General features: G+C 37.7%; 1 protein-coding gene across 3 annotated transcripts in view; it reads right to left on the bottom strand.

Moving 5' to 3' along the window:
* Positions 1–24,506, bottom strand: part of COL25A1 (collagen type XXV alpha 1 chain) — a gene marked incomplete at both ends in the record, with an annotated part of 479,103 nt that overhangs the window by 109,598 nt on the left and 344,999 nt on the right. For 2 of the 3 annotated variants that reach the window (XM_079701033.1, XM_079701034.1), the window contains 3 exons: positions 14,598–14,633; positions 16,192–16,299; positions 17,869–17,928. In XM_079701033.1, the coding sequence (XP_079557159.1) occupies positions 14,598–14,633; positions 16,192–16,299; positions 17,869–17,928 (204 nt within the window). Of the gene's footprint in view, positions 1–14,597; positions 14,634–16,191; positions 16,300–17,045; positions 17,118–17,868; positions 17,929–24,506 lie in introns of all 3 variants that reach the window. The other variant, XM_079701035.1, reaches the window with a different exon arrangement.

Raw genomic sequence — 24,506 nt, 5'->3', positions numbered from 1 at the left:
TAACAAAGTTACAGGTACTCTATCATTCCATGTAAAAAGCTCTTTATTCCATTACACTAAACTAATGGCTAGCTTATTTTTAATGTGTGACATTTCAGTTAATCAGCATCTTACATTCAGACTGTAACATAAAAAAAGGACTAGAGTGGTAATTAGAGGAAGAATTGGTCATGCATAATTTTTTAATTAAAAATACACAATGTTTAGGAACATTCAGAGAATCTGTTATTCATAAATTATTTTGTAATCCTCACAGGAAGACTAACAATTTCCTCATATAATCAGCTTTAGGTTACTGAAAGTGCACTGTGCAATATCACCTTTATAGATTCCATTTTTAAAATGTAGGATGTAGTTTTATTGACTCAGTGACACTGAAGGCAAGGACATCGAATGTTAGACATATGAAAAAATTAATACTGGCCTACAAGCCTAGGAACTTCAAGAAAGTGAATTCTTTTCTTTTTTCCTTTTGATTACAAAAAATTTAAAACATAATAAAGGGTAGGGAGAGTAATATAATGTACACCCATGTATCCATCACTTATATGTAACAATTGTTAATATTTTGCCATATATATTCCTTTTCAATTTACTCAACCTTCTTAATGAGCTTGTTATCTCATCTATCTGTGTGGTCTGACTTTCTCTCCGCTTATCTCACTCCTTCAATTTAAAATTCTCCCTGTCTTAGATTTTGCAGAGAAAACAGAGGCTCTCAGGCATAAATTCCCCCAACATCATGTCTCTCATCAACTCAAACCCATGTGGCCCTCCTTACTATATCAGAGGAGGAAGATGCTCTCCTCCCACTGGGCAAATGCATCCAGTAGACTCTGGAATCCATCCTTGCCTTCGCCCTCAGGGCTCTTTCTCAATCAATTATCCCTGCATCTGTATCAGAACCTCCCACTCTGCACTGGTTCCTTCCCCTTAGCACATAAACATGTGTAATCATTTCCTTACTTGGGTAAATTGTTTGGGAAGTGAATGTTAATGCTAAGTAAAGGCAGAATTTGGAAGCTGTAGTGATAGGAGATCTGAGAGTGAAGGAAAGACTTGGGTTTTATCATTGCCTATGATTCCATTTTTCCTAGTGTCTCCAGAGTATTTCACTTTTTAAAATGTTGATGTTAGAAAGGAAATCATATAACAAAAAGTACATTAATTCAATGTTTAGACTGAGAATGTATATGTTCAATGCAAACAGGTTTGTTTCCCACTATAAACCTAACTGCCACTTGAAAAAATATTGTTCACTAAAATTGGGCATTTCATTACATTGATATATAACCCTGGAAGGGAATATTTCAGATTAAAATAAGAGCAAATTTTAAACCAAATGTTTTAACTAGAGATGAACATATCTGGTATTTTCTAATCTAATCTTTGCTGCATGATCACAGTAAGTCAGAGATTTAGAAAGATTACTCACAACTCTGAAATCTATGAAATTATATTAGTTGTATATTTTAACACAATAGTTAATAAAAGTCAAAGGATGGCTATAAATATAGTATTTTTCTCACTGTTAGAAAACTACTGTCATTTTTGCTAAACTCCAAAAATAAAAGCAGTTTTTAAGACAATATTAATTTTGGATTGTGAATACATATCTTATAAATTTTCATAACTATGTTGCTAAGGATATATCCTCATCTACCAAAAATGTGCATATACTCCTTTGATCTCACTGGCAGGAAAAATGGTAACAAGCCAAAGATAGTGTCATTGTTTTAGAGAGGAACTGGGAAAAAGCAATGTTGAATATAAGGCACAGACATACATTCGAGTAAGTACACACATACACAAATAGCTATTTTGATCAATATTTTGCTCATGTATATATTTTTTGAGCATTCTCTGATTAATAATCCCATTATATATCTGTGACATTGTGGTCATAAATTTAAGCTTACAAATGAAAGCTTTACTGATCAAAAATTGATTTTGAAGTTAGGGTATGCTACTACCAGTTGGTTAAGATGTCTACATTTGATTAGTTTTGTAGTTTGTAGTACAAATACAAATTTATAAAGTAATGGGTAAATGTCATAGAACCATTGACTGACTTATCTAATCTTTCTTAAACTTACTTATATTCTCAGCCTGAATAATGACTTGGATGAAGAATGTCATATATTCATTATTCACTTGTCAAGCTAGTGTATCTTATTATTCCTAAAATTAAAACTAGTTGTTCTAGTATTCTAAGATTTCTAAAATAATTCCATTATTGTTATCCCCATGTCTTGAAAAGTTTGAATCAAATAGTCTTCCAAACCAAAGAGTCAATCTTTTTAGCCCATTTTTATCAATCAATGAATTATTCCTTTCTTAGGTATTTTCTTGGCGGGCACTTTTATATTTGCATATACTTTGCAGATGACCAATTAAGATGAGAATAATCTGGTCTCTTTTATTTTCTGTAATCATTTCTTTGTATATGTCTCAAGATTGGAAACTGTGTAATATACAGAATCTTAACATGTTAAACTATATTTCTTTAAGTTTAACTCCAAAATTGTTAAACTATAATTTAAACCTTAAAATGTACTAATTTCAATATAGGCTCTGGGTGATGTAGAATGTATTAACTTTTTTCATTAAAGGATTTTGCACAATGGACATAACCTTATTCAAAAGATAAGAACCAAATAAGCCACTGAAAAATTCTAAGTGTGGAGTAACGACATCACTTATCTGCAGATAAATGTTTACACCTAATTTTCATGGTCTTTCAGAAAAGACTATGGAGAGCTATGAAAACTTAAAAGTTATAAACAGGTAGGAAATTACACAGTGCACTGATTTTCTTTCCTGTTTTCCCCGCCCCCGCTAGACTCCATTTTTAAAGATTATGTAAAATATTATGTAGAATATGGCAGTCAAGTAAGTTAAAGAAATACTGTAGTTCCCATTTGGTCATTGCCTTTACTAAAGGTGCGTTACTCGGGCCTGAGAGTGATCATTTATTCCTCCGGCTCCGGGTCCACCAGATACTATACTTACCCAGGAACATTCTCCAGTCTGCCCTCTTCTTCAGCTGCATTGCCATGCTCTTGTTCAACCCGCTTATCTCTCACCTAAGCTACTGTGACACCCATCCAAAAGTCACTGTGTTTTCAGTCTTCTTCAACCCTTTCTACACAGTGCTGCCCGAGGGAGCTTTCTAAAAGGCTTACAGGTTTCTACCTTGCCTCAGCTGAAAAATCCTTCCATGGCTTTCCATGGATTTTGAGAGAAAAGTTCAAGCTTTTGTAACAGTTGTAGTTTGCCACATAAGCCATGCTTCCTCATCTCTACACCTCTGCACCTCTGGTTGTCTATTCCTTTAATGGGCTTCTTCTCTCTGGTCCTGTCTCTTTCACTCATTCCATAATTCAGGGCTCAGTGCCTCCACCCTTGGGGCTAGGTCCCCTTCTTTTGTTTTCCAAAGCACCCCTATGACAGCACTTCTTTCCCAGAATTTACCAACAATGTTGCGGTTGTCAGGTTACTTCTTTCTTCACTCTACATGTCTTTTATCATACACAGAAGCCGGCACAGTAATTGCTCAGTGAATCCTTTTGGGTTCATTCATGAATTCATCCACTTAGCAGTTTTTTGAATGCCCATTGAGTGTGAGGCAATGTTCTAGGCACTGGGGATACAGTAGTGAACAAAATTAATAAAAATGCATGCCCTCCTGGACTGCGTAGACTAGTGAATGGAAAAAGACAGTAAAAAAAATAAACAAAGAAAATATAAAGTTGTGTCAGGGGGTAAGTGTTAAAGCAAATAGGGGGGTAGTGATTGGGAGGAGTGGATGTGGAGGCATTTTAACTTGGGGGTCAGTGAAGGCCTAGGATAAAGTGACTCTTGGATAGAGCCCTGAAAGAGGTCAGGCAAGACAGTCATGCACATAGAAGGAGGAAGAATGTTCCAGGCAAGGGAATAGCAAGTACAAGGCCAAGAGGTGGGCATATGCTCAGTGTGTTCAAAGAACACGGAGGAGGCAATAGGTAGGTAGTAGAAGATGGGGCTCTGGAGGAGGGAGATCACATGTGTATGGCCTTGTAGGTGCTTGTAAGCACAATGGTGCTTACTTTGAGTTGATAAAAATTATAGGAATGGACTTCCTTGGTGGCACAGTGGTTGAGAGTCCGCCTGCCGATGCAGGGGACACGGATTCGTGCCCCAGTCCAGGAAAATCCCACATGCCGCGGAGCGGCTAGGCCCGTGAGCCATGGCCGCTGAGCCTGCACGTCCGGAGCCTGTGCTCCGCAACGGAGAGGCCACAACAGTGAGAGGCCCACGTACCGAAAAACAAACAAACAAACAAATAAATAAATAAAAATTATAGGAATGAATGATGAACACATAGAGTAAACCAAGTTTTCCCTTATACCTTAGACAATAGTATCTCAAGATAAGAATGACAAGATTTTTCACTCAAGTTCACCCAAGTCATTCTAATGCTACTGGCCTATTCTTTTTTTTTTTAATTTTTAATTTTTTTAAAATTTTTGGCTGCATTGGGTCTTTGCTGCTGCATGCGGGCTTTCTCTAGTTGCGGCGAGCAGGGGCTCCTCTTGGTTGCGGTCCGTGGGCTTCTCACTGAGGTGGCTTCTCTTGTTGCAGAGAACCGGCTCTAGGCGTGCAGGCTTCAGTAGTTATGGCACGTGGGCTTCAGCAGTTGTGGCACGTGGGCTTGGTTGCTCCACGGCATGTGGGATCTTCCAGACCAGGGATCGAACCTGTGTCCCCTGCATTGGCAGGTGGATTCTTAACCACTGCGCCACCAGGGAAGTCCCTGGCCTATTCTTACAGCCTCTAGATTACCTCTAAGTGCAAGAGCACATGGAGGAGCTCAATTCATGTCTTCTATTTTAAAACCGCAAAGCAAAAATCATCTTGATTACATGGTCTCATTGACACAGAGAGTGTCATGGATGTGGATGTAGGTCTAAGGTCTCTAATGCATATCAAAAGCCATCATGCAAACAGTAAGTAGAATTATCAACCCATGTTAATCTTCAAAGCAGGCAGTTAAGAAATGGATGTTTCTATAACCATTATGCATTGGCTGCACTTTCCAGCTTGTAAAAATAACATTTTTAATTAAAACATCTTTTGTTTGATAGATCATGGAATGGAAAAAATTAATGAATTTTTCTGACTACTGATGTTAGCACAAATTTGATTGAGGTATTAATTACTTAAACAGAATGCAGAGTTTCTAAATGATGTGCTCTAGGATGCCTCTTGGGAGGTGTTTTAAGGCAAGTTCTGGTTGCCTGCTATTAGGAAATGATGTTCTGTGTGAGCAGGGGGCGGACATAGTTCCTGTTCTGTCCCTGATGGCTAACAGTAAAATTCAAAGCTCTAAAAGCTGCTGGTCATTTCTGGATGCAAGAATATACAACCAGCTTCTGTAATAAAAAAACGGAGGGAACAAAAAAGTGGTGGTCTATCTGTGAAGGGGAGAATAAAAGTCCCAATCTCTTAAGCCATTTAAAATTATTTCCTTTTTGAGTTAAGAATTTTTCCAAGATTTAATAAAAGTTAGGTAAAATGAAGAAAATACTTTTTAAAGTCTGTTTCCACGGGGAAAAATGATAACACATATAATCTAATTTATTGGAGTCATAAAATGTTAGTATCAGATTTTCTCAAGGGTTTGGTGCAACAGACTTTAATTATAACCTTTTGAAAGCTATTAACCTGGTCACAAGATCAGAAAATACAACTTGGTTTATAAAGGGTAAGAGGAAATTTGAAATAAATAATTGAAATTTGTCTTACTTAGGAAGGATTCATTTAAGATGTACTTATATAAAATTCCATGTTCTCCTTGGATGTTTGATGAAGGAGGGTCAAGAAACATAAACTCTAGCCACTATTATACGTGAGTCTGGAGTATAATTCAAATGATGTTTTACAAGATTCAGACTCCATAGCTTAAGTGTGTGGAAATGCCAAACGAGAAACTTTGGGGAAATGTTTAGAATGTAAGAGAGTATGCTGATATGTTTTCAGTGTAAAAGCCAATGATTTAGCTGAACTGGGTATGAAGGAACATAGCATAAACAAGAAAAGAGCAGGACAGAGCTGAGATGGGAGAGCCTCATCTCTTGTTTCGAGTCCTCCATGGACTCTGTCTTCCGTCACATTGAATCATCTTTCCCAAGCAGTTTCCCATTAGCCTTCATGTAAAGGTCTTAATCATTCTTCGAGGCTCAGCAGCCATAACTCACTTCCTTTGTGAACCTTCTCCAATGCACCCAGACAGGGCTTGTTTTTGTCCTCTGTGTTTCTCTAGCACATTTTAACTGGCTGTATTTTAATATATTTACATATTTATCAAATCTACTTGACTAGGCAGCAAATTCTTCGGGCCATATGTTTTACATCCTCAGCACCTACATAGCAGTGCCTAGCAAATAAATCATTATTGACTACATTGAAACAATGAATTAATAAATATGAAAATTATTAAATTCCACTTACTGAATTTCCTCCATTGTTTTGCAACTCTAGCTATCTTACTTCTAATCACTGGAAAGAGTTCTCAATTTTTTGTTTTTTGTTTTTTTTTAAGATGGCCGTCTAAAACTTTTAATCAAACTGAAAAAGATATAAAGCAAAACTTTTCTAGTATATGTAAATAATGATATTTTGAAATAGCATGGTTACATCACAGTAGTACCTAATGGATTCAAAATACTAGGGTGAATCATCCAACATCATCTATTTAGAAGATACACAGACAAGCTCTTCTTATGGGAAGTTAGACATCATTCTATTTTTCTCCTTAAAGTTCTCAGGTTTGAGGCAGTTGTTTCTGTTTAAGTATCTGGGATTTTCTTCTGTTTCAATAATATCATTCCATAATTTCTATTATTTGAAGAAGTTCCTCTAAAACAGGTCTCCTTCAGAGCCTATCAATACGATGACATGTTATTATATTAATTCATGAATATTTGATGAAAAAAGTTTTAAATGCAGTAATTAATTTTTTAAAAGAATAAATTCTTTTTGACTTCTCTACCTCATGTGCTGACTTTTTGGGGAAAATATTAAACCTGGATGATTCATTTGTTGGTGTTTCCCAAAATCATGAAGCTCTGACCTCCTTATGGAGGTCTCTTAACGTTCAGGAAATTAAAGAAGCCATACATTTTTCTCACCACTTGAGGAAACCAGAACCCAAGACTAAATACTGGACATTAACTACCACCAGCAGATGAAAGACAGATCTAGGTATTAGAGAATCTATGCTCTGATTAGGTCCCCAAACAGAGATTCTATCACCTCTTATCAAATATCCAAGGCTCAAATTAGCTCATTCCATCCCTTCTAAATATTTAATAAACTGTTTCTCATTGCTGCATCCAAAATGGAAATGACCCGTAAAGAAAGAAAAATTAACAGGCTTCTTCTGCCCTCTGTGATTAAGCATACTTCCCTAGTGTACCATAAAGGAAACAAATTTATGGTTCATGAAGGCCTATCACCCTATACTATGCTCAGTAAAAAATATTTCTATTGAGTAAAGTGCAAGTGCTTTTCCTATTTTAAATCAACAATGCTAAGAAACACTAACTGCTAAAATTTAAATATCCTACGACCAGCAGAAGGACGACTTAAATTTAGAACTCTAATATGTACTCATCTACTGTCCAGATCTGTTTTCCATCTAGACCAGCCTTACCCAACAGAACTTTCTGAAATAGTGGAAATAGTCTCTATTGCTCAATCCAGTAGGTAGCCAGTAACCACATGTGGCTACTGAGCACTTGAAATGTGGCTAGTGCCACTTTTAGAAAGTGGATTTTAAATTTTATTTAATTTCAGATTAAATGGCCACATGTGGCTAGTGGCTACTATATTGGAAAGTGTAGACCTAGCAGATCTACACTGTAAAATACGTAAGATGACAATCAGGTGAACTGGATTCTACCCTAGTTCTGCCACAGACTACTCTATGAGCTTGGTCAAGTTATTTATTCACTCTGATGCTGTTTCTTTATCTGTGAAGTGATTAACTAGATGATTCCTAAGATTTCTTCTAGATCATTTACACTCTGGTTAAAAAACAGTCACAGAGTGTGACTAAAAATCGCTACAGTTATTTCCCTCGTGAAAATCAGTCCTTTAGTTACACCATGCATATTCATGAACACACATATACTTCAAATTATCTATAATACATGAATGAATATATGAAGATGCAGAAGAAAAAGTAGTTTTCATCCTGCTTAATCCTACTCCTGGCATGTGATGATATTGGATGAGAGAAAAATATAAACAGGATTTCCTTGCATTAGTACCTGATTTATCGATTCATTGATTCATATTATTCAGTCATTCAGTTTATTGAATACACTAAGCACCAGACACAATTATTTTGTGATGTGATAAATGCTCTGGAGGAAGGGAGAAGGCAGCTTCTAACTTAGCTTGGGGGAGTGTGAATGTCTGTGAATGAGGAAGTGTGTGTGAAGTTTTCTCGAAGGAGGTGACCAAAGCAGAAGTCTATTTTTTTGAGTCCATTCAGACACATGGCCCCAGTACTGCCCTTAGCCCTGGGAAAGAGGGCTCCTGCGTTAGGGTCCACACTTTAGAGATCTCTTCCCTGGCTGCACACCTCCTCCTGTGGTAGCCCACCCCCTGACCTTAGACTGTACTTTGTGTTCCTGGGATCTTGGGATTCTCTGCCCCAATGACTGGAGCTCCCTTTAAGGACTGTGAATTATCTCTTTCCCAGGTCTGTTCTTCTGCAGGTGAACCACACCACTGGTGTGCGCTACAATAAACTGGAGGATGGGGCAAAGAGGTGGGTATTTGGAGGCATGTGGATGGAGTTTGATCCTGTGAGCATCCCAAATGTCTACATATGAGAGCTTCAGTCTCATAGAGATGCTGATTTTAGGTACGCATGGACGAGCGGGGGAGCAAGCCTGGGCCCATTTGGAAAACCAACTATTACAGGCTCTGGTGGGTTGGAAGGACTCTGTTGGCGTGGCATTTACATTTACTTCATGGACAATCAGATTAAGTGAGAATAATAAAGCATTAGAACAGTTGCTAAGGCACCCCGGCAGGCAGTGTAGTGTGCACAACTGAAGTAATGCAGTTTAACCAAAAAAGATTTCATTGTTAATATTTAGTCTAATAGCTAAATATCCTAAGATGATTTTGGTCATTTTGGTTATTTGTGATTTGAAGGTTTGTTTGCCTCACCAGATCAAAATCATGAAGAAAAGCCTGCTACTGTGTCCGATGTCTGCCACCTTGCTGATCAATATGGTTGAGACAGCAAAGTACAATTAAGTAAAATGATAAGTTTTATCAAATCTGTGGGATAGCAGTGCATTATAACTAAATATGATTAAAGTAAATCTTCACATATTGGTTAATTCAATTTTATTTTAAATGAAGCAGAAGCAGTTATCTCTGCTTATGTTATTAGCTACCATAAAATACATTATATTCACTTGACACAAACGTATTAAATGTGTTTGCAGGAAAAATCAAAATAAACTAAAAAGTATCTATAGGGCTTCCCTGGTGGCGCAGTGGTTGAGAGTCCGCCTGCCGATGCAGGGGATACGGGTTCGTGCCCCGGTCTGGGAAGATCCCACATGCCGCGGAGCGGCTGGGCCCGTGAGCCATGGCCGCTGAGCCTGTGCGTCCGGAGCCTGTGCTCTGCAACGGGAGTGGCCACAACAGTGAGAGGCCCGCGTACCGCAAAAAAAAAAAAAAAAAAAAAAAAAAAAAAAAGTATCTATAACTTCTTTGGATACAATCCAAATTTCACTTTAAGGAACAATAACAGAAAAACTTTTCTGAGTTTTGAACTCTCAGACACCACCAGGGCCCAACGAGTGACATTTTAAGTACTCTTATAATTCAGAAAGAGATGAATGGATACGCTATGGAGTTTGCATATATTTGGGAGGCAGGAGAGGAAGAGTTTCAGTGTAGGGAAAGTGATATGGTCTATGAAACCTTGGTTATAGACACTTTGGACAAAAAAATTTTCCAGGAAACAGGGACTAGTTGGTATATTGAATATACATCATTTGTCTTTTATGTTTTTGAGAACTACTATATTTGTCAAAGAAAGAAACAGTAAGGATATCAAAAGGAAAGACACCTTCAAAAATACTATTCTAACAACTACTTAAACTCCTGAAGAACTGAAAAATAAAGACCATTTGTGCCGGGGTTCAGAGCTTTAGCATTTCTAGCTGTGGTCAGTTCTTGGTTTGATTCTTGAGTCTAATTTTATAATCCAGAGCGATTCTCTCCTTATTTAGATGGAGTCCAGTTTGTTTTAGCTCAAGATTCTGCCTTTTTTTGTTGTTGTTGTTGTTGTTGTTGTTTTGCGGTACGCGGGCCTCTCACTGTTGTGGCCTCTCCCGTTGCGGAGCACAGGCTCCGGATGCACAGGCTCAGCGGCCATGGCTCATGGGCCCAGCTGCTCCGTGGCACGTGGGATCTTCCCAGACCGGGGCACGAACCCGTGTCCCCTGCATTGGCAGGCGGACTCTCAACCACTGTGCCACCAGGGAAGCCCCAAGATACTGCTTTTTAAAATCTCCTCTAGAACTTCTCGCAAAACCTGAAGGTCTTGTTTATGGAATAGGTGAACAGCAGGGTTAAATAAATGTGGAACTGCTTGAGAGGCAGGACTTCTTTTTTATTCCATTAGAGATGCTGTTAATCTTCAGATGATTTGATATAAAATATATAGCATGGATTATGAAAACTAATTCCCCACCTGACACACTCATAAACAGTTTTGAAAGAGCTAATTTTAGATCATTCCTAGTTTTTTCATTTCATCATTAGAGACATTTTAAATTTTAAAAAATTCTCTAGTGCCTCTCAAGATCCTCACGTAAGCAAACACTCCTCCATGGTGCAAACCAACAGAGGTAGTGGGTTTTGCGTACTGTGGAAAAGATGAGAGCAGTGGTATATATTATCTTCCCTTGTCTGAACTGGTGGATGAGAAGGGGTGTGTTATGAAAAGGTGATGAGGTAAGAAGATGTGATATATAGGAGAAGGCCAAACACAATGATGGCAACAAACAGGACAAAAGGAATAAGTTGTATTATCAATCACAGTATTTGACACACTCTAATTTAATTGACAGCTATAATCACACTGTCATTAGCCCTTATGTCTCATAGACTGGTCTTTCTGTATGCCACGTTATGTCATCTGACATTTTTGTCTTAACAGCAATATTTCTCATTTATGGAAGTCTGTGTTCCATAAAGCATTTTCATATTTTTATTATTTCACTTGCTTCTCACTGTATTCCAGTGATATAGGTGGCATAGGAATTATTGCCTACAGTTTATAGATCAGTAAAAAGGATCACAGATGATAGTCATACACTCCTAAATTGTTCAGAGGCCAGAATTACTGGTAATATGTACTTTTCTTTCTACCAGGCTTCGAGTCAAAACACACACACCCACATATGCACACATACGCATACTATTTGAAAGGAAAAAGAAAATTTCTAAGGAAAATTTTCTCCGCATGAAAGCTGCTATTATATTTCCAGTATCTTCTGTCTTTGAGATGGGTTAAAATACACATGTGCTATTTAAGTTAGTAAACATAGGGATTTCTTTTTAAATGATACTTTTAAAAATAATAGAAATATTTCACTTTAGGCAAATATATAAAAATTCAGTTTGCTGGGAAGAGGAACTAGGGGATTGTATTGCTTTATGAAAAGACTATGAATAGGATTGCTTTAAATAGCAAAATTTCCCAGCACATTTAAGCTATGTTGCTTTATGAAAATCTGATTCATATAGAACTTTACAGGAATACATCTGTTATATAAATCCATGCCCACCTGTAATTTACTGTAGAGGGAACAACTGAGTGATAATAATAATAACATACTAATACAATTCTTCATTATATATTTTAAAGTGCTTTCTCCTAATTTATTGCACTTGTCTTTGGCAACCTTATAGGGGAGGCAGAGAGGGTATGATTTTCCTTTCTTTACAGATGAAAAATTGAGAGGTTAAGTGACTTGCCCAAGGTCAGACAGACAGACCATTCATTTGCTGCTATTTGAGTGATGTAGTTTTAACAGGGTAGTCAAAGAAGTAAGGTTCTTCCTCTTAATTTTTTTTTTTAACAAGCTGTGAAGGCTATTAAAACAGAGGTGGATGATCTCACAAATATACTGTTGGATGAAAGAAGCCAGACACAAAAGTTACATATTGTATGATTCTATTAATATGAAATTCAAACACAGGCAAAATTAATCTGTGTTGGCAGAAGAGGGAGATGGTGATGGGGGGTGGGTAAAGGGGCTTTCTAGGATATGAAAGCCTTCTATTTCTTGATCTGGTTTGTGGTTACACAGCTATGTTTACTGTGAAAATTCACCGAGATATATACTTGTCTACTTATTAAATATATATTATACAAGTTTCCTTTTAAAAAAGAATTTTACATCTTTAAGAACAGTACAATGCTGTACTTTAGAAGATCACTACATTGGACATATCCTTTGAACATTTGTGATTTCAACTGAGTTTCTCAGCTTCATTTTTTGAAATGAGAATATGAACTATAGCTGAAGAGTTTAAAGAGAGAAGAAAGGTTTAGAGAAAAATACCCAGGATCATCTTTATCTGAAAAGTTCCTATATGAAATGGGAAATCAGAGCAAACTAAGACAATGACATAATTCATTTAGGACTAGGTGGAACATTTATATTTAATGACATTAAGCTAGGAATGGCAGGGAAATGGGACTAATTTGTTATTCACACCGTGTATTCTAGAGCGTGTATATGAATTTAAGGAAGATAAAATTATAATGTTTTAAACATCCATTTTTATTTTAGAACTTTGTATATTACAGTGCTGCACTGGGCATCAGGGTAGAAAGCCTGTGGCCATGATAAAAATCATAGGCTTTGCACACCTGGGGACAAACAAGGGCTCCTAAGAATCCTAAGTAGCCTTGGACGTAAGAGTGTATTGGAGGAATATGTTTTGACCGTTATCCACGATAGGAATTACAGGTGCATTCAATTGCATAAAGCAATTTCAAAATTTATATGGTAGTTTTCCAAAAATTCTTCACCCCCTCTGATCCTATAACCTGGAGAGCCAATGCTGCCCTTGTATGCAAAGTTACCACGGATGACAGATGTTTAATTTAGTTTTCACATATGGTCTTTTGTTATTTTTCTTTCATTTTATTCTTTTTAAAAAGAGTCCATTATAGTACTCCCAGCCTGATTGTCTGTATCAAATATCTATCTTGACACTGTAGGTCAGAAACAGAGAATTTCCAGGCAGTGGGTCAGGTGTGGTCCCAGGATGCTTCCATTTCACCAGTGATGTTTTGAAGGCAGCTACATGACAGCTAGGACTACAGCTTGCTGAGTGTCTCCCCAGGAGGGCTGTTGAAGGCATCCTGTGCAGGGAGAAGACTTTGACCTTTAGCCCATGCACACATTTGTTTTAATTCTTGACCAACTAGCGTGTTCCTGTGCATTCGTTTCACTAGGACTTAGCTTCTATTTTTTTTAAAATACATTTTATATCCTGAGCACCTGCAGGCTGCGTGCCACACATCGTGTGAAATGGACATGATCAAGCTGATTGTAATCACTGCATCCAGGGCAAGTGTGAGACATAGCTGTCCTCTGGAATTTGAGTTATTAGAGCATCATCCTGTGTTCCCCAATATTGTTCGTGCCACAAAGTAGGTCAGAAAGATAGCTCCAGAGACAGGGAGGAAGTGACAGGGAGAGGTAGGTTGAAGGAATTCTACTCTTTGGAGCTCAGCAAGCTGCCCTAACTTCTCTTTCACTGGCAAAGCATAAACAAACTTGAGGAACTGGGACCTGCGTGTTTACGGGCAAGTCCAAGAGGAATCATTTCATGATCTTTTTTAATGACAGAGATCGGGAACGCACAACTGTTTCTCTCTGGGTGGAAGGACAAATGATATTCAAACCATAACTGCTGATATTTTAACCATTAACTTACCATTTTATTATCAGTTTCAGGGGTCAAGAAGGCACAACTGTTCTCTCTCTTTGGCAAAAGAAAAACCTCTTGAATCACTGTCGAAGGTTTGCTCTACTAGTTCACAGGCAGTGACACCTGGTTCCTTTGAAATCTCATTTCTGTTTAAGCTAATAGGCATATCCCTGAATTTAAGAGTCTTCCTCAGCATCCTCTGTCACTTGCTTCACCTGGAATCTCCCTCTTTTTTCATCCTGTATCAGTTCTGCAGATGTGTTGTCATGTGATCCTTAGCATGTGATGGACAGGCCCTATCACTTCTTTTTTGGTTGTTTGTTTTAAAGGAATACATTTTTTTTTTACCATTAAAAAAATTGAAGCATAGTTCATTTACAATGTTGTGTTAGCTTCAGGGGTACAGCACAGTGATTCACTACCACTTTTTAACTTTTACTAATTCTCACTGTTACAGATCACATCACAAAACAGGCACATTTGTTACACATAGTCTTGACCACAGTTTTGAGTAACTTGTCTTTTCATTCTTTTCAGTATAGAAAAAGATAAATTCAGATACTTGCCATCAAGCCTTGTTCTCCTGGTTTCCCTGGTTCACCCTTAAAAAAGAATAATGATAATTTTATTAATGCTGTAAACAGTAAAAACCAATTTCAATCTTTTTTTTTTTCTTTTTTACAATATCCACTAGGGATCTTGAATGTCAAATATATACTTTTTAGGCTAAAGAAAGGAATGCAAACACAATGTAATTTAAAGAGTGCTGATGTTCTTTCTTCAAATGCATTTTATAAACATTTTAGGATTTAATACAACAAATCTATATTACAGCAGAGATTTAAGAATTATGCCAAGAAGGTATTCTAAATAAAACGAGTAGGAGTGATTATACTGTAAAGCAGCTATGGGTTCTCTATCTTTTGGGGCTTCATCCCAAAGAAAGGTGAGACATTAGAAGACACTTCTAGGATGAAACCACTACCTCTGATGGTCCAGTGAAAGCAGTCCTAAAAACCAGCATATTACGCTGAAAGTCAATTCCTTATTTCATATAACAAATTTATAGCAACTTTTGGCGAGGGGTATGAGGCTTATAAGAAGGTTGTCCCAGCAAAGTTTTAAAGTACCCTATAGTCTTAAAAAAAGAGTCATTCAAAAATTACATAAATATGTGCATATAAAAATGAAATCTACCAAAACATTAATGACTATGGCCGATTTGTTTTTTCTTTTTTGGTTGCCTTTATTTTCAAAATTTTCTACTTTGTGGATAAATATTTTATTATTACTTTTGTACTAGAAAAACACTGATGAAAATAATTTAAGTTAGAGCAATACATTAAATAAATAATTTAATTCAGCAATAAACCTGAATTTCAGGTCCTAAAGTCATAAGTGTACAATTTTTTGACCTTTTCCATGTATTTCTTTAAATTGCTGAGTTGCCTCTACCCAACCAAACCATTTATCTAGTGTCCTGCGTTACTACTCTATTATTGACACTTGACCAATCTTAGTAGCTAAGTATTAAGTAAATTAGTACTTAGATCTAAGTGTTGAAATCGCTGTTAAGTCATTTCTATTAATAAGCTTCACATACAAAGGACAAATGATATTCAAACCATAACCACTGATATTTTAACCATTGATTTTACTATTTTATTAGTGATTTGGGGGGTCAAGTTACTTGCAAGGGATAAATATTAGGAAGATATACCTCTTTTACTGTCCATAAATTGCATAGGGCTTTATTTTCTCTATTTTGATCCTTTGTAGAATGTTATCAATCTCCCACCTAGGTTTCTCAAGCTAGTCTTCCGTTTAAACCAAAGGCATTGATGTACTCTATGGCAGTCAGGACACAAGTGAGATCGGGCGTCTCCACTCGCAGACTTCTTGAGGCTTACCTGAAGACCAGGTCAGTTGCTGTCTCCAGGCGTCTCGCTGTGGTTTGCGTGGGTGCCCCGAGGGTTGAGTGGTAAAGAAGATTCCGGCTGGCAGTGCCCTCTCTGCTCGGGGATTTTCCTATCATCCCACTTCCTTCAACCCACTCCGCTCACTTGACCTCTGCCACCCCCGTCCCCAACTCCAACCCAATTCTCAGTGCTTTAAAGGAAACAAAACCTGTGAGAAAAACTGATCCAAAAAGCAACTCACAGGCACTCCTGGCATTCCTCGGGGGCCATCTTTCCCTGTGTCCCCAGGAGGCCCTCGTGGGCCTGGAGGTCCTGGAGGGCCTGGAGGCCCAGCCTGTCCTTGGTCACCCTACAATGGAGAAGGGGACGGACCAACAATAACCGTGAAAGATAAAGACCCAGGTCTTCTTTTCAACACTTTAAATTTGTATTATCTAATTCCCACTTATACTGTGAAAAGACCCGGAACAACCACAAATGGTAAAGCCTGTAGGCAATTTGCCTGCCAGTAGGAAGCAAATAAATATTCATGCTGGGCGAGCTGAGTAGACGCTGTTGAAATCAAAGCAGCTCAGAAACCAGCACTCTCAGCTCTTGGAAAGAGTGTATATGTTATCATTATACTCAGAGCTGGTAGAAAACTTTTGCATAACTTTATCCATGACAATGCTGCATCAGTTATATTCACCTTGATTAATAAAATGGCTGTATTTATAGTTGGACAAATATTTACTTTTTCATAACTTATAAAATTAAACATAGAAAGCTCTTGTCATGCTGTGTAATAATTTATAAATTACCAAAGCTAGAGAGCTTAGAAACTGGATCTATCACTGGATATAATTTTTAAGCTTTCTTTGTTTTTTTTTAATTTAAGAAGAAATTAGATTGGCTTTCTATACCTTTTGGTTTTGGTATTTTCACATACATTTCAAACAAATGCAGCTCACTAAACATAATTTTGCTCTAGGATATTTAAAAATAAATACCCACCACCCACACTCTGCCTCTGAGAGATAAACGGTAAAGCAACAGTATACAGAGTAAACATCGAATGTAAAGGAGAAATCAGACTTGAGCAAGAATAGGCACTACCTTAATCAGGCGGCGTTTAATGAGCTGCTGATCAGCAGAGAGAAACCCATGATTGATTTTAGGAAACACCATCTGATCAGTCAGGTGAGGTCAAAGGTTGGAGTTCAGAGATGAGAGAGTTGAAGAATAGGCATCAGAAGGCCCCAAGAAAGAAATAAAGATACACACATTAGACTTATAATAACCATCAAACAAAACAGAACTGGCACTTGTGTCTGACAGCGGACCCTCTGGTTCTTCTTGAAAGAAACAGAACCCTGAAACGGGATGGTGTAACCAGAGTTTTAGTTAGAAATGAATCTTTTTCTGCTGCGGGCATTAGGCCTTTTTAAATGTTGTATATTAAAGAAGCAGGTAACCTGGAGCCACCTGCATCCCCCATCCACCTGCACTCTGAGCAGAAAGTCCAGAGACGAAGCGCCAGTTCAATTTCTGTAAGACTCCTCAACCAGCATAATGCGGCATGAGCTCGACTGTCATTTTATGGATGCCTGAAGGCCAGAGTATTTAGGATTGTTTAATCTACTGAAAACTATCACAGAGCATTGCGATGCAAGCCAATCAAACCAACGAGGCGTGGCACAGCCTTAGAGAGCTTGCCTGCCTTTCTTCGACTTCAATATGCTCTTCTCTTATAGTCTCAAGATTCTCCTTCTTAATGTACATTTGACCTCACTGATGGAGGTGAGGTTCCACGTGTCCAATAACCTGTGTGTGTGAGGAAAGGGAGCGCCTGGACTCGGAAAGCCAGTTGAGCTGTTCTTGCTCACTCTTATGCTGATTGCGGGCTCTGACTGAGCAGGCATGGGTGCCAACCACGAACCTTGACGGTGAGGATCTGATTACTGTGCAGAGCGGCAACTGTGGAGAAGCCTGGCAGACCCTATGGACAGGCACAGCACCAAAACAACACGACACAAAACGTCACACAGACATTCCACTGGTGGACAAACACAACAAGCATGTACCTAATGCCACCCCATCCTGGCTCTAAGTCTTGCCTTGTTTGACACAGTAAACAAAATCAGACACATGAGGCCCACAAGCCAACCATTTCTTAAAGGGAATGGTCAGCTGGAGAACTCAGGTACATTGGGATCTGTGTACATATGCTTAAGATTTCTGGACTCTTACATACAAAATGTTAGTACAGAATGGAGATAACTACAGACTCTGTTATGAACACAACACTGTAATTTCCCTCTACTGATATTCTGTTTACAACTCAGGACATACAATACATGTATCAAATCTTTTTTGGACAACAGTGAACAGAATTTTACAGTCAGATCAGATGTATTCCTCAGAATAAATGCAGTATGCTTCACAAAATATAGTCTTACCACCCACATATCAAAATTTCTGTCTCTAATCATATGATGATTCTCAGGTCTTTCCTGTTTCAGGAATTCCTGCAGAGGTGGTGGATGGAAATCTGCCTCTTATAACATGTGTATTTCATGTCAGGGGGATTTATGGTCACACTCTGCAGTAATCACTTCTGTCAGGTAACTTTTCCAAAAGAACTTGACAGTTCACACAACCCCTTGAAGCACAAAAGTGGTTTTGAATTCCTTAACCAAGGAAAATGGGCAAAGGATGTTTTAAAAGCCTGTACTTTACTAGCTTGTACTAACTTATGTTCACAGGCGTTATCAATTGGGTAGGTCTGAGAGAAAAATTTTGCCTGTGTTCTTTTTCCAACAACGTGTGATATCAGAGCCTTGTATTCCAATTTTTTTCCCACGCAGAATACTTTTACCATACAAAAAATTAAAGAACAACCATGGTAATATATGGTCTCAAGTGTCTGCAGGATTCCTTCCTACGTTTTCTCCTCCCCACTGCCTTTCCCCTCTTCCCACCCAAATCTACTACGAGCATATTTCTAGAAAAAGCCAGAAATTTTCTAGTTTTTAAATTTTATTAGTTTTGGTATATTTTTTCCCTTATTTCCTCCTTATTAGGGATATATTTTTCTTAAGAGAGACAATAAAATTATGTTTGTAGTCTGAGACATCTCTTCAGCCCTAATGCTTCTGATTCTTGTTCGTTAGAGCTGGGACTTCTCAGGAAGCAAAGACGAGGAAATCTTATCCCTTTCGCCAAGTCCTATCTGATAAGGTTATTAAGTGGCTGGGTAGTTTCGAGGTGACCTATATCCTCTTTTTCTTCCCCTCAAGTAAAAGTCCTTTAAACAGAGACTCTCCACAAATTCAGAAATGCTACAAGTTGGAAAACAGATGTGTACAGTTTGCTTTAGTTTTACTATAGAATATGAGTTTAAAATGTTATTAGATGGTAATGTGCCAGCATCTTTCCATCTGTGACTCATTAGCCCTATATTACACAGTCAGAATTTTATATATAAACCTCGTATTTATGTAACAAAGAACAAAAACAGATACAAACAAGAAGTCTATGAGGGATCAGAATCTTGATTAGTGGCGATAAATCATAGTGTTACTTTAAATGGGATTATCTAACAAAAATAATTTAAAATTAAAAACCTTTTAACAGCACACATGGTAGACCTTACAAATGTTTTGAAATTTGCATGTATAAATAAGTCACTTCTTGCACTAATATCTGAGCATGACCAGTTTGCTGTTTGATCATATTTTCCAAATGCTTACAAAAAAGTATTAAGTTTTAGAACTTAGTTTGGTTTCCAGTGTTAACGAGATCTAAAGAGAGAAGTGGTTAGGTAATTCCCATCTCAGACAGATACTTTTTCTCCAACAGAAAATCTCTATTTGAGGAAGCTGATTTTTTTTAACATCTTTATTGGAGTATAATTGCTTTACAATGGTTTGTTAGTTTCTGCTTTATAACAAAGTGAATCAGTTATACATATACATATGTTCCCATATCTCTTCCCTCTTGTGTCTCCCTCCCTCCCACCCTCCCTATCCCACCCCTCTAGGTGGTCACAAAGCACCGAGCTGATCTCCCTGTGCTATGCGGCTGCTTCCCACTAGCTAGCTATTTTACGTTTGGTAGTGTATATATGTCCATGTCACTCTCTCACTTTGTCCCAACTTACCCTTCCCCCTCCCCATATCCTCAAGTCCATTCTCTAGTAGGTCTGTGTCTTTATTCCCGTCTTACCCCTAGGTTCTTCATGACCTTTTTTTTTTTCTTTTTTAGATTCCATATATATATGTTAGCATACGGTATTTGTTTTTCTCTTTCTGACTTACTTCACTCTGTATGACAGACTCTAGGTCCATCCACCTCACTACAAATAACTCAATTTCGTTTCTTTTTATGGCTGAGTAATATTCCATTGTATGTATGTGCCACATCTTCTTTATCCATTCATGTGTTGATGGACACTTAGGTTGCTGAAGAAGCTGATTTTATATTCCCCCATCATCTTAACAGTGGACATGCTACCAATCAGGTGCTTAGAGAAACATTTAAAAGATTTCATCAGCGAGTTAGGCCAAAGGATTTCAGGAGTTTACATGTAGCAAAGTAGAAAGGGGACAGGTGGGCGAATTCTCTTAAGTTCTAACAAAAAACCATGGCCTGGGCTGCAATACCCTAGGACTCTGTGCTTTTCAAACTGGGGTAATGTTTGAAAAGAAAGCACATGCCAGTGTTCTGGGAGAGTTTAAAGGCAATAATAAATATGGTACCTATTCCTTAAGAGTCCATTTTAATGAATGGTGTGTATATATATATATATATATATATATATATATATATATATATATATATTTGGCCGCATCATGTGGCTTGCAGGATATTAGTTTCCCAGCCAGAGATTGAACCCGTGCCCCCTGCAGTGGAAGGGCAGAGTCCTAACCACTGGACTGCCAGGGAATCCCCAATGGTAAATAATTTGAGACATTTTTATATAAAGCAAACATTGACATATTTGGGGTAGAATGTAAAACTTGCACAAATTTTTTAAAATGTTACCATTTGACAGTGGTAGAGAACCTCATCTCACAGGGGATATCTCCAGGTCACAGAGACACTCAACTGATTCTGCTTCCTGCAGAAGGTCTTTGGAGGGTAAGTTTGAAAAGCACTGGTGCTGAGTGCTTGTCTGTATGGCTAGGCTTTGTGTGACTCTAACTGCTAGGCTGCCCTAGCTGTTCACACAGAGAGCGCACTTTTTCATCACCCGTGCCATTCTTCCACAGTATCATTAGTCACAGTCCTTTCTAAATAACTGGAATGGACATATTTCACTTGGTTTTACATCTTGGAAAACTTGCCTGGTACACAGATGGTTTGAGTGGGTGTGGAAAAAAAAACTGTCTCCAGAAAAACATGGAGAAAGAGCCCAGGAATAAGCTGAAGTACTGAAATAATTTGTACACATTTTCTACACATTTTCACCCCCAAATATTTTGAGTTCTTAAGAAATTGGATATACAAGCGTATAAAACTACTTTATAGAACCTATTTTCCTGAGCATAAAGACTCAGATAACTTCATGAATCTTCCCCACATTCTGTGAAGTAGGTAACCAACCAGGACCAGTGTTTTGACACCATTACAGGAGGAATTCTATCTCCCTTCATTGCCTTCTAGAAGGAAAGACGCTGGCCTACCCCAAAGGGATGGTGAACAAATAAGTAATTCATAAGAAATGCTGCTAACTACTTGGAAGCCATAAATTCAAGATGCTATTGTCATTTTTATTGTGTACTCAGAAATGATGTGTTACATGATTACATTATAGTGATAAAATTTTGGGTTTTGTCAAAAAAATTCAATAAGGCAATGATAGAGCCAGAAACTTAATCCAGGAATTCTGATTCCAGACTTTGTCATCATGAAATTTGGTGTTTATAATTTCTCTCTACTTGTTTTATACTTTAAGTATTAGAAAGCTTAAAAATTGATGAATATACAACAATATATAAGAAGTATTTACTGAGTGCCTTCTGTGCAGTCTTCACTGTGCTAGGCCCTGGGGATTGAACGGTAAGGACCCTAAGCTCACTGGGTTTAATGTGTGGTGGGGAAATAGGAAAAAATAAGCAGCCAGTAATGATAGGAAGTGATCATCATTACAATGGAGGAATGGAGGGGCTTCAAAAGAAATAAAACGTGCACCTAATGCAAGGTTTGGGGAGCCATGGAAAACTCCCCAGCCAGGTGAAAGAGGGGATGGGGCTTGGCAAGGCAATAGTAAAATCAAAGACAGAATGACCATTTAGGAAGATGTTACAGTAGTCTAGTTGAGGGACTGTGTCCCAGGGCTAGAGGACAAACTGATAGTTTCGTGTGATATTAAGGAAGTAGGATCCATAGGACTTGTAACTTGGCTGAGAACATAAGGGAGAAAGGGGAGCAGAGAATGGTCCTAGGTCTCTAGCTTGAGCAACTGAAGGATGGTAGAGGGAACACTAGAAGGAAGAGTGTTTTCTGGGGCAGGCAGGTGGTTTCAGATGTTGAGTTCAGTTAACTTCCTGAATTTGAGGTGTATATGGACTGCCAAGGGGCAGCAGTTGTATGTGTATATAAAATAGTCAGGAGAGAGGTGGGAATCACAAGTCATAAGGCTATGTGGGGTCACCTAGGGAGGCTGTAGAGAGAACAGACCTAGGAAGGAACCCTTGGAAAGACTTTGATTTAAGGGATGAGCAGAGGGAGAGGTAACTACAAATAGGATTAATAAAAAGTGGTTGTAGAAACAGGAGGAATGTGAACTCTCCTAACAAAAATTCTGTACAGACAAATGACTCAAAGTGGTAGACACACTTGACTTCACTGTTTACTGCATCATTAATTATGCTGAATAAATGCACATAAATGACCCATAGTAAGAACAGGCTAACAATGGCCAATATCACTGATGATGGATGCTTACTAGTAAGCACAAGGGAGTGTCAGTGAGGTTGTAGAGGTCTGGAGGAAAAAATAAACAATTATTTTAATTATAAAGGTGGTCAAGGGGCCCCCATAGCAAATCGTATTGGAAGAAAAGATATGTGTTATGCTGAGAAATGAGAACCCCTGAGTTTCTCCATAATGTAAACAGTATCATAATTCTGTTTACCTAAAACATATCATGCATTGTGACACAACCATTACAGTGGGTATGTGTGCAGCATAAATAAAGACAAATATTCCTAGAAGTTGATAAAATGATTTGTAGCTAAGAGAGACCAGATGGGGAAATATTCTAATAGATTGCAAAAATATTTAGGTAAAAGAATAACTTTAGTTTAACAGCAGGAACTCTTAGAAGGCTAACTAAGGAAAAAAATTAAAAGAAAGAAATTTGCTGCTAAATCATTCCATATTGCTGTAGATGGCATAATATGTCTGAATAGAAAAATCAACCATATGAAGCTAAATAGCTAAAAGAATCCTTTGAACAACCAAATAATATGAGCACTGGAGCCTGTGAAAATCAGTATTTATAGCTGACTGAAAAAGACTGTCTTATGATAATTATGGAAAGAACTAGCTTTCTGTAGTTAAATTAAATATTTGGCTCAAAAAGTTAATTTTTCCTTTTTATAGATACTCCAAGTTCCATGCTATTGTATTCTATCATAAATGTTAACCCTAGTCAGTCCAGGAATTATCTTTTATATGTATATGATAAATGTGAATTTACAAATTATTTAGAAGAGAAAGAGAACAATGCAATCTCTACATTGACAAAGTCATGTCATTAAATACTATAGCCACTGAAATGCTAAGTAAGCAAAGACAAACTGCAAAGGATCTATAAGTAAGCAGAAAGATGGCAGAAAAACCTCAACACTGGTAGAGGTAAAGAATAAGCAAAACCACCTGAAGTACACATACTGAGACAGGATCTCCTTGCTATGATCTAAGAAGGGATTCCAGGGGGTGTTGTGTTTCCCAAGGGCATACAGCTAAGAAACACCAACAAAAGATAAGATGTCATGAAAAGAGGTAGGATTCCCGAAGAAGGACTGCCCCAGCCCAAGGGAACCAGAGAATGCAGTGTAGATGTGGGAAACAGGGAAGAAAACAAAATAGCCTCACAGTCTGGGAAACAGTGCAAAATTAAAATTATGTCAATTTTATTTATATAAACTTTGCTATCATTGAATCAGTCCTGTGTTAGGGTTTCTTAATAATAATGAGATAATAAATAATAATGATGATGGTAATGATAGTAGTGGATACTCATATGATACTTACTATGTGCCAGGTATTAGTTCTAAGAGCTTTAGCTCTTTTAGTCCTCACAACAACCATTTGACAGATGAGGAACTGGAGGCACAAAGAGGTTATGGGTTTTGCCTACTTGAATATGAGGATCAGAGCCAAGATTTACACCCCAGCCATCTGCTCCAGAGTCTACGCTCTTAGCCACTATACATCCCATAAATCCTTCACAGTCTCTGAATTTCATTCCCATTTATTCATTCATTTATTCAAGAAGAATTTATACTACTATAAGAATTTATGCTTACTATAAAAAAGGCAATATTTGGACACTGAGATTAGAAA

The sequence above is a fragment of the Hyperoodon ampullatus genome (assembly GCF_949752795.1).
Source record: "Hyperoodon ampullatus genome assembly, chromosome: 1".
NCBI classification, from domain to species: Eukaryota; Metazoa; Chordata; class Mammalia; order Artiodactyla; family Ziphiidae; genus Hyperoodon; species Hyperoodon ampullatus.
This window is presented reverse-complemented; position numbering and strand designations above follow the sequence as displayed.